The sequence below is a fragment of the Daphnia pulex genome, chromosome 10, assembly GCF_021134715.1.
Source record: "Daphnia pulex isolate KAP4 chromosome 10, ASM2113471v1".
Lineage (NCBI taxonomy): Eukaryota > Metazoa > Arthropoda > Branchiopoda > Diplostraca > Daphniidae > Daphnia > Daphnia pulex.
This window is the reverse complement of record NC_060026.1, coordinates 15,347,808-15,361,683: the sequence shown is the minus strand read 5'-3', so window position 1 is coordinate 15,361,683 and position 13,876 is coordinate 15,347,808. Positions and strand designations below refer to the sequence as shown.

Genomic DNA, 13,876 nt, shown 5'->3' with positions numbered 1-13,876 from the left:
GTATTACTGACTTGACACGTCAATCTATTTCGTAATCTGGCTAGCAGGTTATTACTAAGCACTAACACTTTGCCGTGTTTATTCTGTTATAAGTGTTTGAGTTTGACAAGCTATTTAGAGCTGCAGTTAATTACAATTCGAAATTGCCGCCAATTTCTTGTTACATAAATTTTGAAAATCTATAATATTATTTACGATTTTAATTTCAGGGCTCATAAAGTCATAATCGTGCAGCATTAAATTAATTACCAGCCGTAGTTTATTCCCTCTTGACTTTCATGAGGGTCCTGGATTAAGTGTGGCGATTTTTAATTGTATCGATATCTTACTAAAGCATGGCTAATTTGAATATTAGTGTCGTCTGCTACAGTCTTGTTTACCTTTACCAGTTTCGAAAAAGAGACGAAGTTTACCTGCTTCTGCTGCACTCCATCGTCAATCCCAGTATCCCACACACAAAACAAGTTTTAGATTATAATAAAGAATATGTAATGATAACTTTTTTGGGAAACGTACGCGAACGTACGTGGCTGGCTGTAACTGTAGACCAAATAAATTTACTAAAATGTGGTCGTCGTGTGGACTCTGTGGTGTTGGTGTTGAGGCTCAAGGCTCTCAGACTCTCCATGCTGTTTGGCAGGTAAATCAAAGTGAGAATACAAATGCAATGATTTCGATAGCTTAAATAGAAAAGTTAAACCTGTTTACAAATTTGTGAAATGTCATATTTCCTGACTGGCATTCATCCATGTAAGCCACCTGTCGATGCTTGGCAGTTTGTTTGCACCTGCGTAAACTTTTCCTCTGTGCAGATTTGAGGCTTGAGCCAGTCATAATTCTAACAAGATGTGCAAGTTTATCTTGTGCTGGCATTTGACCTGTCCTCAGTATCGTCACCAGGATAATGATTTGAGTTACTTTTATTTCTGCGACCTGCTAGAAATATTTTATGTTGCAGGACCTGCGTGAGCTCAGTGTATGAACATGGACACACCTTACATTCTCCCATTTATTAAAAAATTCAGGTTTACCCACTGTCTCAATTTCTGCTTGTCCTTATTGATTCATTATGCCTAAATATTTTTCGTAACTCATTTTTAATTTTCATTTAGATAAACAGCATCCTTTTGGATTGGAGGAACTGCCGATGTCGGTTGAGTTACGGATGTCTTCTTCCCCTTTCGTTAAATCCCCTCTGTCCTCGTGTACACCCATGTGAGTGTGGGTGTATTCACGAGGACTTTCTTTTTCGTATCCCGGATGGTGGATTCAATCAAATTCAGATGGATGGATCGCTTGTGGATATGCCTGGCCGTATTTCCCAGGCTTGAAGGTAGAACAAACATTTATCTCTTTTCTTCCTTTAAGACTATTGATGTCGTTGATTTCAAATCGTGACATAGTAAGATAATACGATTACTCCTGAGCTAGGCCTTTGAATGGAACTGTTTCTCATCGCCAATTTTGTTTTCTCAGTTAGGGCTCATTTATAAATATCTCATTTAATGAACGACAGCAGATCAGGCTTGTTTTTGTACCTTACAACTCACTGGCAGTAAATGTTGATGGGAGGTTAATAACAATTTTTGGTTTGAATTCTTTTTCGTGGCATTTAACAACCATTCAACAGTTGACGCGGGGAATATAAGTGATTCAGAGTTAATGTTATGTGATGTTAAGCTGCGATCGCCAATCAAATTTGATATTTTTTAAATTTTGTTAGGAGAAATTTTACCAATAAATCCAGTTCCCTGCCCTTGATTTTGCAAACAGACGCGTGAATTTGCGTTCAGCCATGCACAACTATAATGAGAATTTGTATTTGTGAAAAGATTTTGAGAAAATTTCAAACCGTAAATGAATAAGACGCGAAATAATTTTCTTCCAATTTAGTCCAGTCTGCATTTAGTAAAAATCTGCCAATCAAAATTGGTTTTTTACTTGCCACGCCCACATTTTTACAGATAGAAACGTGACAATTAGTGTGCGCATTGAAAATGTTTAGTTGCATTTACAGTTAAATTTTCGTCAAGAAATTCCCAACCCTCAATCAATAAGAGTCGACCAAATTTTCTACCCTTCCTTCTTATTTTATTTCTCTTCTCTGATCCCATCCTGCAAACGTGAGGAGAAAATGATAAAAATTTAATGAAATCAAATTAAAAAGTGAAACTCTTCCTTAAAGATAAACTTGACGTGTAGAAGCAACGTTTCGTGTCGATTTCAAAGCTGAATTTTAAAATAAAAAATTTAATCATTTTTTTATATCAGGCAAACAAAATTAGTTTTTCACGTCCCCTGCCCTTATTTTTAGAGATAGACGCGCGATTTTTTTTGGACAAGTGCACAACTGAAATGAGAATTCATCTGTAAAAGAATTTTTTTGGAAAATTCCGATCCGTAAGTGAATTAAAAGGTGAAGAATTTTCTCCCATTAAAGGCCTCCCGCAATTTTGTAAATCTGGCAATCAAAATTGGTTTTTTGCTGGTCGCGTCTGAAGTTTTGCAGATACAAACTTGAAACTTGGTTAGTGTATTCATTCAGTAAGTGTAATTACATCCACAGTTTAATTTGGGTAAAGAAAATCTTCCTCCTTAATGAATAAAAATCAAATGAATTTTCTCTCTCCCCTCCCCCTTTTAAAATTCCTTTCCTCCCAAAAATTTCGTGTCGTCATGAAACAAAAACGTCGCCGATGAAGTTGAACCTCAAGGGGACGCCACAATTTCCTCCTCCAACATGAAACCCGTGAAATGGGTGTGGTGTAAACCAGGGTAGTCAACCAAATACGAGTCTGAACCAGCAGAATAAGAAATCTGCACCCAGAGTTGATCGCCTTTTTTCAAGTTCAGCGTCGACTGGAGGGACATCGGAATTATTTGACTAACGGGGCCGTTATTCTCTTGAACATAACTCGACCCGATTCGATTCCCGTTCAAAAAAAGATAAGAATAAAACCAAGCATAAGAAGATGAAGATTTAAGATACGCCAGTCCCGTGAAAGAGAAAAAATAAATTCCCGGTCGCGGTGCCGTGAATTTCCCCGACCGCATATCCATGGCGTTTCCCTCGTTCACCCGCGCCAAATCGAACGGAATCGGAGTTGATGTTTTGTTAAAATCAGAATTTCTCTGGACGTAGAAATTGACGGGCGCTGATTTAATGTCGGCGTATCCGATCCATTTCTGTTTGTCTGTAAAACAAAATAATTAGACAAACAATAACAACTAAAAATAGCACACGTCGTACCATTTTGATTGGAAAAAAAGTTGCAGTAAATCATTTCCATCTTCTTTGATCCTTTTACGGAAAAGAATCCGCTCAGTTTATGTCCAATTCGCTGCAGATCCACACACGATGTTGGCATTTGACCAATGTCAACTATTTCACTCGTTCGGGCTGTTGAATCAAATTCTTTATAATTTATTTAATAAATTAAATTTTTATTAAAATGTACCATTTAATTTGGTTGTCAAATCCGCAACGGCGGACTTTGTGCTGTTCAATTCTGTTCTCGTTGAGGCCAAATTTGTTTTTGCAGTTTCCACGTCAATTAAAGTTGCTGAATAAATGCATTCGATTTAAATTAAATCAATTTCAAAAAAGAAAACAAAATTGTTATTACCTCTTAGATCTTTTTTCAGATTTTCTTCAGCAACTTTTGATTCTTGACTTAATCGATACGAACTCGCTACACAATCAAAGAAAACATAATTAAATTATAACAAATTAATTTTAATAAATATTGAATTAGACGTGAAATTTACTTTTGAGTTCAGCTGACAAAATCCCGGCCGTGATTTTCGTTTCCGCCAATTCTTTTTTAGTCGCTAAAATTATTGAAAAAGTTGTAAATACATTCGAATTTTTATCTTATATTCAAACAAAAAATTACCGTTTAATTTTGCAGATAAATCATCGACGGTTATGAGAAAATCTGCTCTCGTTTTCACCAACTCCTGCTTGGTCTCTGCTCGTAATAAAAAGCGTAAATTTTATAAGACATTTTGTTTAATTTTAAATTAAATTTCCAGTAAAATAATAAAATACCATTTAACTTTATCGATAGATTATTGACATAAGTCCTGGTTTCCTCCAAGTCGTTTTGGGTTTTCTCCAACTCTTGTCTAGTCCCTGCTCAATCACAACATTAAAAAAAATTCTGTTTTCTTATATTCTTAAATACCTTCTAATTCATTAGTTAAATCGCTCTTCGCGTTTCTTAGTTCGGTATTCGTTATATTCAAATTGTTCACAGTTCTGCTTAAGAGCTCAGTAGTGGCTGCAATTCAATTTCAATAATTCGATTAAAATTTAATAAATTTATTTAGCAAAATTTATTAAAGAAAACCTTTGAGTTCCTCCTTTAAATTGTTCCATTCGTTAACGACAGTCAATTCTGCGTGTTCCATAATTTTGATTGGCGCAGACAGTTCGGCGGTCGTGTAACGGAGACGAATGTTACGATCCTGAAACGATTGAGATTCGCGAAATTTGGCCAAATTGATTTTACTCAGTTGCATCGGCTTGGGCACGAATTTCTCTTCGTCCCATTGGACGTTGTCTCTACTTTCCTGTAATAACATTTCAACATCTTTCGTAATTTTGACCTGGCTCGAACCACCAGATTCGTTTGCCATTTTCTCTGAAATGATTGAACTGATTCTGTCCACGTCATCCCAACTGTTCGAGTCGTAATTGTGTTGGATTTTTTCTTTATTCTCAAAATTTTTATTTTCTTCATCCGAGTTGTTTTTTGCAAGTTTACATTTTTCATTAAAATCGCGATGCTGTTCTTCTCGCCTTTTCTCTTTACTATTCGAAGTTAATTTTCCTAATATTACCGACTGTTTCTCCATTTTTTGAAACATATCCGCCAATTTCTTTTGAGTTTCCATGTCCATTTTGTTGAGGATTTCATTTAAAATTTTCGTCGTCTTGTCCAGACGGTAATTGTCGTCATTCCAGAAAACAGAGTCCCACATTTTGTCACTTTGTTCTCTTATGGTCGTCCTGGACGTTACGAGCAGATCCTTTAAAATATTTGAAATTTGAAGTTCAGTATCAGGCGACCCGACCTCGTAGTCGTCAAATGTGTCCATTCGGATGTTGGTGGCCGTTTCCGTCAACATTTTCTTTTCGTCGTTGGCCGTCAGAAAAATTTCAGTTTTGTCTCCAAATTTTTGTAAAAGATTAGAGACCAATTGACCGGAAGTGAGGCTATCGATGCGGATGGTCGTCTGTTTTGTTTGTGACGTCTGCGATGACAAACTGTACAGGAGTTTGAAATTGTTTAAATGTTTGGGATTGGACCGCATTTCATTGGCCAGTTCGTCGCAGATTTTCTGGTCGTAACAGGACAGAGAAAACCAAATGGTTTTGCCCTTGTCGTAATTCTTCCACACTGGAGATAGAAAATAATCTTCTGTGGGTATTTCACTCGTGAGAAAGACTTTCTCCAAGGGGAGGACTCTCACTTGATTTGATTTGATTTCATGGCCGAAGATTTCGTTTAAATGTTTCACAACTTCATTTTCAACTTTGTCGTTCCACATTTTAATGCGGAAGCTCATCTCTGGCTGTTTCGTGAATCTGTTGTAAATGCTAACGGCACTTGAGTGGTCCAATAACGCAATAGGGGAGTAGAAATATTTTTTCTGGCTGTCGGATGATTTTTGATTATTATCGGCGTGTTCATAAATTTCAATGAGAAAGTTGCCGTACTTCATAGAACTGAACGTGTCCAGCGAGATTTTTAGTTTCGCGCAAGAGGAAGAAGAAGCACCGAATGATTGGCACTGACAGCAAACGGCCAGCAAAAGAATGGTGAGGATACATTTGATTGGGACCATTTCAGTAAAAACGTTTGGGGAACTTTGGCACTTTGAGATTTCTTCAGAATTTTGGAAATAAGTTTCACATAAAAATGAAATACCTTATCTGCAGATGATGAAAACTTGTGTAGCCACAGAAGCAATTGTAAAGATATTTGCTAGAATTATATATGATTTTATTGACACGACTGTCGACGTACAAGTTTCAAACTGATTTGGGACTCGGACAGAAATGCGAAGGCAAACTCATTCGAATTGGGTTTTTCCCAAGGGTTTTTCCATTTGTGCGAAATTTAGTCCAGCTTCGAGAGTTGAAAGATAAAACAGAAGTGTCATGTGATGTCATTTGATATTCCCGCCAAGGTTTTATAAACAGAACATCCTGCGTATGAAACAAGTTCTCAATTTTTTTAAACGCGATATACCAAACAAATAAAATAAAACAAGCTGGCAGATTAGATCAATTTCGAATGCCACACATTTAAATTTTAAATCGGTTTTTTGTTGCCATACCAACTGATTTCTACCCGCAACCTAGGCGCGCGGCGCATCCAAAGTAATAGATAAATGATCTAAATTACATTAAATTATTTCTTATACTTGTGCACCTATCTGGCATACCTAAAAAAAAATTTGTAATGGGACTTCACGATAAAACAAACAATCTTATAAATATTTATCTGTTATCATAAATTGGATTTAAAAATAATTTTGGTATGTGGGAATATTGCGGGAAATGTTGATTCCTCACTAGCATTTTGCATGTAAGCCCCCTGTTGAAGCATGTCAGTTTGTTTTCACTATGTAACCTTTATCCTTTATGCAGATTTTATGCCTGGACCAACCATCATAACAACACAATGCATAATTTGCACAAATGCAGCACATGGAAGCTTAAATCAGCTGTTTAATAACAATCAAGGTTTACCAAGTTTCCCAAACTTTTTCTTACTTTTGGTTGTTTGGTTGTCATTTTTAATTTTCATTTAGATAAACAGTAACCTTTTGATTGGAGAAACTACCTGTGTCGGTCGAATGACGGATCTCTTCTTCCCCTTTCTATTAATGTCCTCGTGTACATCCATGTGTGTGTGGGTGTATTCCACGGGGACTTCCTATTCCGCCTGGTGGATTCAACTTCTCAGCGGGTGGATGGAGCACATTTGGACTGCCTGGCCGTATTTCCAAGGCTTAAAGGTAGGAAAATTGTACCTCCATTCTTCCCTTTTGACTATTTGGTGGCGTCGATTCCATTATTTCGTAGCTAGGCCTTTGACTAGAACTGTTTTCACTTGCCGTTTTTGTTGACTCACAGTCAGGGTAGCCGTTTTTGTAAGTCACAACTCACTGGCAGTGTGTTGATGATTTTCTATATTTATTAGATCATAATCAAATTAAATTTGTTTAGAGATATTTAATATATCTGTTGCGTTTATAAAGTGCGACGGCCACTAGGTCGGTTTCCATGACAATTTCAATTAAGAACTAGTGAAGCGTGATAATGAAAAAGAGACTTGAAAACAATTCAACCGGTACGCCATTGACGCAATTGTGCACTAGCGAAGAATAGCCCAGGCCCCCAGTAATAATCAAAAAATTCCTAAAAGTATCCCAGCAGAGATCCGCGCATGCGAGAAAAACTCTACGACGCCTTGGATGAGAAAAGAAACGGGCAAACGCCCAGCATATCACACGGCAGTGGACAGGCTCATCCTTTTAGTCTGTCCATCACAATAGTCCAGAATGGACGACCAACTGGCTTCCTTCGTCAACTCCAGCAGCGCTCCGCATCATTCGCCGATGATTTCGTTCGATTTCAACGTCATGAAACAGAACCTCACGTCCGTCCAAGAGTTGTACCGCACCTCGGCCGTCACCGTGGCCATGTTTCTCAATTGCGTCGTCATTTTGGCCTCTTTCGTTTGCGGCTGGAGTTTTACAGTTAAAAATTTGAAATTCGGTTTGTGTATTCAGTAAGTGTAATTGCATTCACAGTTTAATTTTGGCGAAGAAATGCCCACCCCTTAATGAATTTCTAATCGAATGAATTTTCTTCCCTCCCCTCCACCCCTTAAAATTTCATAGCCCAAAATTTCTTATCGACGTTAAACAAAAATGTTTGCGATGAAAATGTTTCATGTCGCCGATGAAGTTGAACCTCAAAGGGACGCCCCAATTTCCTCCTCCAACATCAAACCCGTGAAATGGGTGTAGTGGTTATCGTTGTCATCCAAATATAACAATGAGCTATAAGAAATCCCCACCCAGACTTGATCGCCTTTTTTCAAGTTGAGCGTCGACTGCAGGGTCACGGGACTGAATTGATCAACGGGGCCCTTACTCTCTTCAACACGACCCGACCCGATTAAATTCCCGTTCAAAAAAAGATAAGAAGAAAACCAAGCAGACCAAGAAGATGAAGAACAAGAACAAAAAGAAGATTCTAGACGCGCCAGTCCCGTGAAAGAGAAGAAATAAATTCCCGGTCGTGGTGCCGTGAATTTCCCCGATGTCAAATCCATGGCATTTCCCTCGTTCACCACCGCCAAATTGAACGTTATCGGAGTTCCAACTAGGTTAAATGTAGAATTTCTTTGGACGTAGAAATAGACGGGCGCGGATTTGACGTCAACATATCCGATCCATTTCTGGAAACCTTTTTCATTAATTAAAGAATTAAAAAATGGATAATTAGCTACAACTGAATAATTGGTGAGAATTTCTAAATCGTTTACCTTCATCGTCAGGGAGTTTAGTGAAATCGCAGTAAACGGATTCCATTTTCACCGATCCCATGACGGAAAAAATTCCGCTCCACATGTGGCCAATCATTTTGAGATCCGCGCATGAAGACGGCAGTCCGTTGATGGAGACAACAGCTGATTGATTATTGATAAATGGAACAGAATCGGTTGCTTCTGCTGTGCATTCATTTTTCTCTCGTAAAAGGGAAGTTAAAAGCGAATCTTGTTGTTCAACTTTGGCCTCCAGTTTTTCAATTTTGACTTCCAGCTGGACATTTTTGGCCTCTAATTGAATTACTTTCAATGCCAAATCTTGTCTTTGTTCATTCTGTCATAGAAAATCAAATGTGTTTACCCACAGTGAATCACTAAATTAAACTAAACAATATACTTACATTTAGTTCGAGTTGCGCCTCCAGTTGTGTCACTTTTTCTACAAGTCTCACTTCCAATTCTTGCAGTTTATCTTCCAAGGAAAATGGGGTAAGAGCAGAGGAACAAATTGCCCCGCAACTCAAAATCAGCAACATCAAACCAAAACTAATTGACAAACGAGCCATTTTTTCTCGATTTTCTTTGTAAGAAAAGTGTAGCAGAAGCAACACGTAACAATCGACAGAAAAACCCACTTTGTTTAAATAAGTTGAAATACCTATTGTGCGGTTTTATCAATCACCTATCTTGCAACGAGTCCATAAAAGATAACCATACCGATATTTTTTATTCCAAATTTGGTTTTTGCTCTTTCTTACTCAGCAATGTTTTATGTTTTATGATGACTTAAATAGTTACGTCACTATTATTATTCAATTATTCCGTTTAGTTTAGTTGTATCTATAGGCTCTTTTGAGAGAAATAATTTTTTTTTGGTTTTGGACGACGATTATTCTGCTTTATCTTCGATGCGTGATGGCTCCTCACTGATTGATTGGTTGTCATGACGCCGCTTTTCATGACTCACCTGAAAACTGCCCATTTTTCGTCAGTTTTTAGTCCAACAGATGAAAACCAACAACAAAACAACTTGGGTGAGTGAGAACATGCCATTGTTTAGTTGTTCGGAATTTGTTTTAATGAACCAATGTTTCCAACCGCCGGTTGGCAACCGGACGTGCGTTTCAATTGATTTAGTTCGACCCGTTGTTGCGTTCAATTTAAAGGTTAGTGAAAAAATGGGATAAACGAGTTTTATTTGTGTTTATATAATATCGCTGTCGAAAGAAGATAAATTCCGCGATTAGAATTTTTAAATGAGTCTCAAGGTCTGATGTTATTTGTTTTCTACGTTGCTATGGACAATCCACCGTTTATTGAAACGGGGATTAACCTGCTGCCGACTGGTCAAACAGGGAAAGGAAAACAAAAACGAAATGTTTTGGAACTACAGGCTAGATTACCAAATGCAAGGATCGTCTACATGTGTGCAACTGGCATATCGGAAGTTCCGACCGATGAACGCACCTTTTCATGGGAGCATCAGCTGGCAGTTGCGTGCAGACTACAGCCGTAACAAGGATCAACATAACAACACTAATGTGTGACCATTTATCACTACGTCATTATCGACTCGGATTATTGTTTTCTTTTTTTTGTCGTTTTGTAATTATAAGTATTAAAGTATTTAGGTAAATAAATTCAATCGTTTAAAGCCTTACACAGTTGCAGTTAAGTATCAAATCAAAAATTTTGTTCAACCTCATTATTTTATTTATTACATGAGTGTTCTGTTGATGATTTCCTACATTTAGATAACTTGTTAAAAATCAAAAAATCTTTTTTTTTATATAGTCGTGTCAATTTTCAACCGATAAGAAAGTTCGGCAGCCATCCAGTGTCTGTGACAACAGCAAAGAAATAGCTCTTAATATTTGGAAAAATGAAAATGTTTACCCTTGTCCTTGTGTTGAAGAAATCTGAAATTCTTCTTGGTCTAAAAAAACGTGGATTTGGTGAAGGAAAATGGAATGGCTTTGGAGGAAAAATTGAATCTGGTGAATCTGTAATTCAAGCAGCCATTAGGTGAGCTTATCGAAACTTGTAATGCACTTATGATGACATGATGAGAATCACATGACTGCCATTGGATTGAAAACATGTTTTTAGTAAAGTGCTTGTTTGCTGTTACAGGGAACTTCGTGAAGAGAGCGGAATCATGACTGAAGAATCTAATCTAACAGAATGTGGAATCATAAACATGGATTTTCCTAATGGTGAAATCCCTTTCAAAATTCATGTTTTTCGTTGTTCAGAGTACAAAGGAGAAATCTTGGAAACAGAAGGTTGATATACTGTTAAATCTTTTCTCAAATATTGTAAATAATTTCTTTTGTGTTTATTTTATGTTATTCAGAAATGAAGCCACAGTGGTTTGACGTGCAACATATTCCGTACGATCTTATGTGGAGTGAAGCACGTATCTGGTTTCCAGTTTTTCTCTCCGGGACGTCATTTCAAGCCAGCTTCTCATTCAACGCCCTGGGTGACATAATCAAGCACACAATTACTCAGAAGCCGTAAGAAAACCCGAGAAAACTGTGAGTGTAACCCACATTATCTTTTTCTTCCATGTCTTCTATAAATAAAAGATAGGTAAGATTAGTTACGTAATTTACTCTTGGGGGCATTGAGAACTAAATAGTAAACACTCGTAGAAATAGAATAAATATTGTTGTGTATATTATAATCAAGGGATCATTTGGATTCTGGTGAATTCAAGGTTCATACATGGTTACAATGTCATAGTAAAATTAGAAAGAGGCAAATTCGTAGATTTCATGGTTAGGATTATTCAAGAATTCAGCAGCTACTGTTGATGGCCTGGCATCTTGAAAAGAGATTTCCACAGTTGGATGGGTGTCATGGTTGGTTGCCGAGTAGGGTAATAGAAGGGTGCGTTGTGGCTAGTTTGGGGCGCTTTAGGATGGCTAACAGGGCGATTGTCAGGATCAGCTTCGTTGGTTTGAAAATCTTCGGTGACAAACTTGTGAATCATCTGCTGGGCATTGTGGGGGCAAGTTGAGTAAAAACGAGCGCAGATTTGATTATTCGTCTGACCCTGGTAAGATGTTCCCAGTTGGGCCGCCATATGATACGCTTCCTTTGGAGTGTCCTTGTCCTCTTCATTCAGTGGGGTAAGAGGATATCTAAAGGATTGAAAAGATAATTAAATTTACCCAAATTTCCTCAAAATTGTTAAGTAATCATTTACCCTAAAAGGTTTTGTAATAAAATCTCGTCTTGAGTGAGACTTTCTTGCGGTTTTTGGTAGACTTCACAAAGAAGGCGGAGCCCGCAGGATTGCTCGTCAAACTGAGCAGCCATGAAGAGATAGGCGTTTCCATTGGTCCTAGCAGCTTCGAATTCCAGTTTCAGATCTTCAAGTGATTCGCCTGAGAATTCACCTCTTCTCTCTCCGTTATCTCCTTGAACGTCGCGCTTGGCACGTATAGTCAGGAGACCAGATCCACCAAATCCATTAGCACCGAAACCGGAAATTCCCAATCCAAAATTGGTTCCGCTAAGGTTAGTGCTTATTGGCGCAGTCAAAGGAGTTGCAGGTGTTGAGAGTACAGTAGCGCGGGATTGGTAAGAATTTGCAGTTTTCAATGGGACTGGAGGAGAGTTGAAGGATGGTTTTGCAAATGAAGGAGGAATTCCAAATGTTGTAACAGGCAATTTGAAGTTTGGTTGTTCGTCGTCTTCTTCACTTTTAAACCCATGTCCAGTTAGTTTGAGAAGAGAACCGGCCAGACCTAAAATCGTAGTTAATCCTGATCCTCCTAATGTGCTCTTAAGGAAACCCCCTAGGAAGAGTAGAGTTAAAGATGCTTTGAAACCAATCAATCCTTTGGCGATCAACGCGAATTTAATGGCCATGATGTTGGTTAGCAACAAGGCTTTGCCACCGAGCAATATGAGTGGAATCTTGAGTAATAATTTGCCTAGAACAGCGTGAAGTAAAAGTTTTTTCAGGACCAACAAGACCAAAGGATTTCCAAATAAAAGAGCCAGCTTGATTTTGGCCAATGCTACTAAAAGTAACGGCTTGAAGAGGGTACCGATGCCCAAACCGAATTTTCTTTCAGAAAATAGATTGACGTCTGCGCCGCTGAATTGTTTTTGGAGTCCTTCAAGCTTGTCGACTCCATGCTGGACCAGTCGCGATAATATTACACTAGGAGGTGGTAGGGCGAGCCCGAGCTGACTTAGAACGCGCTGATTTTGACTCTGCTGCTGAATAGTTACCGACGCCAAACAAACCAACATGAGAATTGACAGTGTGGTACGCATTTTCAATGTAAGTAATCCTGCACAAAACAAATATTTGAAGTAATAATAATAATTTAATTATTTTTAAACATTACCTTTGTTTTAGTCACTGGAATATGTTGCGCTAGGAATAACTAGTTCACTTTAAATTACTTGGTATTAAACAATGGAGCCTGTGTTGATCACTTCAACCAAGAGCGGAGAATGAAGAGCAAGTGATGGCTTATGTCAACCTTTCGCTGGGTTTTATAGGGAAACGAGCCTTTCAGTTTTACTGCGATTTACATAGGAAGTCCCCGAATTATTAATATCTTTTTATGTAACTTGTTTCCACTTTCTGGTTTTAATACAGGGGGGGGGGGGGGCGGCAGAGGCCCAAATGAAAATAAAGTCCTTTGCCGTGTTCCACTTGACTGTATAAGATGACTCGCTTACTTTCCGCAGACACTATCAAAGAGAAACGGGGACATGGAAGAGCAATTCACTTTCATCGATCGCTGTAAAATTCGTTTTTTCCTATAACAATGTCAAAACTGACTCACTTGCATGCACGTGCATGTATAAAACGTTCCAATTGTAATAGTGTGTCACCTGAAGGCCTGGAGAAAAAGAAACAGTCGCATATAAAATCTACACATCTTTCACATGAAATAAAGTGGAATAACAAACCTTCACCTTCTTGAGAAAATTCAGAGTTTGGGTTTGTCTTTAGTTTTCAATGTAAACCGAACGACTTGAAGTTGTATAAATATCCGCTTGTATTATTAAGATTGTTTAGAATAGAATGTGAAAGTGATGATATGAAATGTATTCATGGTTTAGTGAATTTATTGCATTAATTCGATGGGGAATTTATGACGGAAAATATTTCCATCAAGGCTCTTGAATTTTATTTTCAGTATTAGAAAATATGTTATTCCTTGTTTGCGTTTTCAAGTATCGCGCTTAATTATTAAAGCCCCTTAGAAAATCTTAATGAAGGCAATTATTTAATTTTACGAGATGACAGTGCCCATTTACATCTGCTT

General features: G+C 37.8%; 4 protein-coding genes and 2 long non-coding RNA genes across 6 annotated transcripts in view; 3 read left to right on the top strand and 3 right to left on the bottom strand.

The window, feature by feature from the left end:
• Nucleotides 1–9,139, bottom strand: part of LOC124205555 — a 96,686-nt gene extending 87,547 nt beyond the window's left edge. Inside the window, exon 1 of the mRNA XM_046603011.1 lies at nucleotides 8,975–9,139. Within this exon, the coding sequence (XP_046458967.1) occupies nucleotides 8,975–9,139 (165 nt within the window). The remainder of the gene's footprint in view (nucleotides 1–8,974) is intronic.
• Nucleotides 400–10,243, top strand: LOC124205564. The gene is made up of 6 exons (XR_006879394.1): nucleotides 400–640; nucleotides 1,113–1,333; nucleotides 6,662–6,757; nucleotides 6,826–9,607; nucleotides 9,711–9,739; nucleotides 9,929–10,243. It is a non-coding gene; the product is annotated as an uncharacterized LOC124205564 (long non-coding RNA).
• Nucleotides 2,518–6,072, bottom strand: LOC124205535. Its single transcript, XM_046602977.1, has 9 exons — nucleotides 4,353–6,072; nucleotides 4,188–4,283; nucleotides 4,052–4,135; nucleotides 3,897–3,971; nucleotides 3,769–3,831; nucleotides 3,627–3,692; nucleotides 3,459–3,563; nucleotides 3,251–3,400; nucleotides 2,518–3,194 (listed from the first exon to the last, which is right to left on the bottom strand). Exons 1-9 carry the CDS (start codon nucleotides 5,851–5,853, stop codon nucleotides 2,710–2,712), a joined length of 2,625 nt encoding a protein of 874 aa, XP_046458933.1. The 5' UTR covers nucleotides 5,854–6,072; the 3' UTR covers nucleotides 2,518–2,709.
• A 212-nt stretch (nucleotides 10,244–10,455) lies between the features above and the next one.
• On the top strand, nucleotides 10,456–11,096 carry LOC124203547 (oxidized purine nucleoside triphosphate hydrolase-like). The gene is made up of 3 exons (XM_046600219.1): nucleotides 10,456–10,598; nucleotides 10,707–10,858; nucleotides 10,930–11,096. Exons 1-3 carry the CDS (start codon nucleotides 10,456–10,458, stop codon nucleotides 11,094–11,096), a joined length of 462 nt encoding a protein of 153 aa, XP_046456175.1.
• A 137-nt stretch (nucleotides 11,097–11,233) lies between these two features.
• Nucleotides 11,234–12,869, bottom strand: LOC124205544. Its single transcript, XM_046602992.1, has 2 exons — nucleotides 11,788–12,869; nucleotides 11,234–11,722 (listed from the first exon to the last, which is right to left on the bottom strand). Exons 1-2 carry the CDS (start codon nucleotides 12,867–12,869, stop codon nucleotides 11,383–11,385), a joined length of 1,422 nt encoding a protein of 473 aa, XP_046458948.1. The 3' UTR covers nucleotides 11,234–11,382.
• LOC124205562 lies at nucleotides 12,741–13,658 on the top strand. The gene is made up of 2 exons (XR_006879392.1): nucleotides 12,741–12,876; nucleotides 12,955–13,658. It is a non-coding gene; the product is annotated as an uncharacterized LOC124205562 (long non-coding RNA).
• The last annotated feature ends 218 nt before the right edge of the window (nucleotides 13,659–13,876 follow it).

Coding starts and splice junctions, on each gene's coding strand:
- LOC124205535 (XM_046602977.1), bottom strand. CDS start 5,853: ATGGTCCCAATCAAATGTATCCTCACCATTCTTTTGCTGGCCGTTTGC. Junction 3,972..4,051: donor TCTATCGATAAAGTTAAATG/GTATTTTATTAT, acceptor TATTACGAGCAG/AGACCAAGCAGGAGTTGGTG. Junction 3,195..3,250: donor CTTTTTTTCCAATCAAAATG/GTACGACGTGTG, acceptor TTTGTTTTACAG/ACAAACAGAAATGGATCGGA.
- LOC124203547 (XM_046600219.1), top strand. CDS start 10,456: ATGAAAATGTTTACCCTTGTCCTTGTGTTGAAGAAATCTGAAATTCTT. Junction 10,599..10,706: donor GTAATTCAAGCAGCCATTAG/GTGAGCTTATCG, acceptor TTGCTGTTACAG/GGAACTTCGTGAAGAGAGCG. Junction 10,859..10,929: donor AGAAATCTTGGAAACAGAAG/GTTGATATACTG, acceptor TATGTTATTCAG/AAATGAAGCCACAGTGGTTT.
- LOC124205544 (XM_046602992.1), bottom strand. CDS start 12,869: ATGCGTACCACACTGTCAATTCTCATGTTGGTTTGTTTGGCGTCGGTA. Junction 11,723..11,787: donor TTATTACAAAACCTTTTAGG/GTAAATGATTAC, acceptor TCAATCCTTTAG/ATATCCTCTTACCCCACTGA.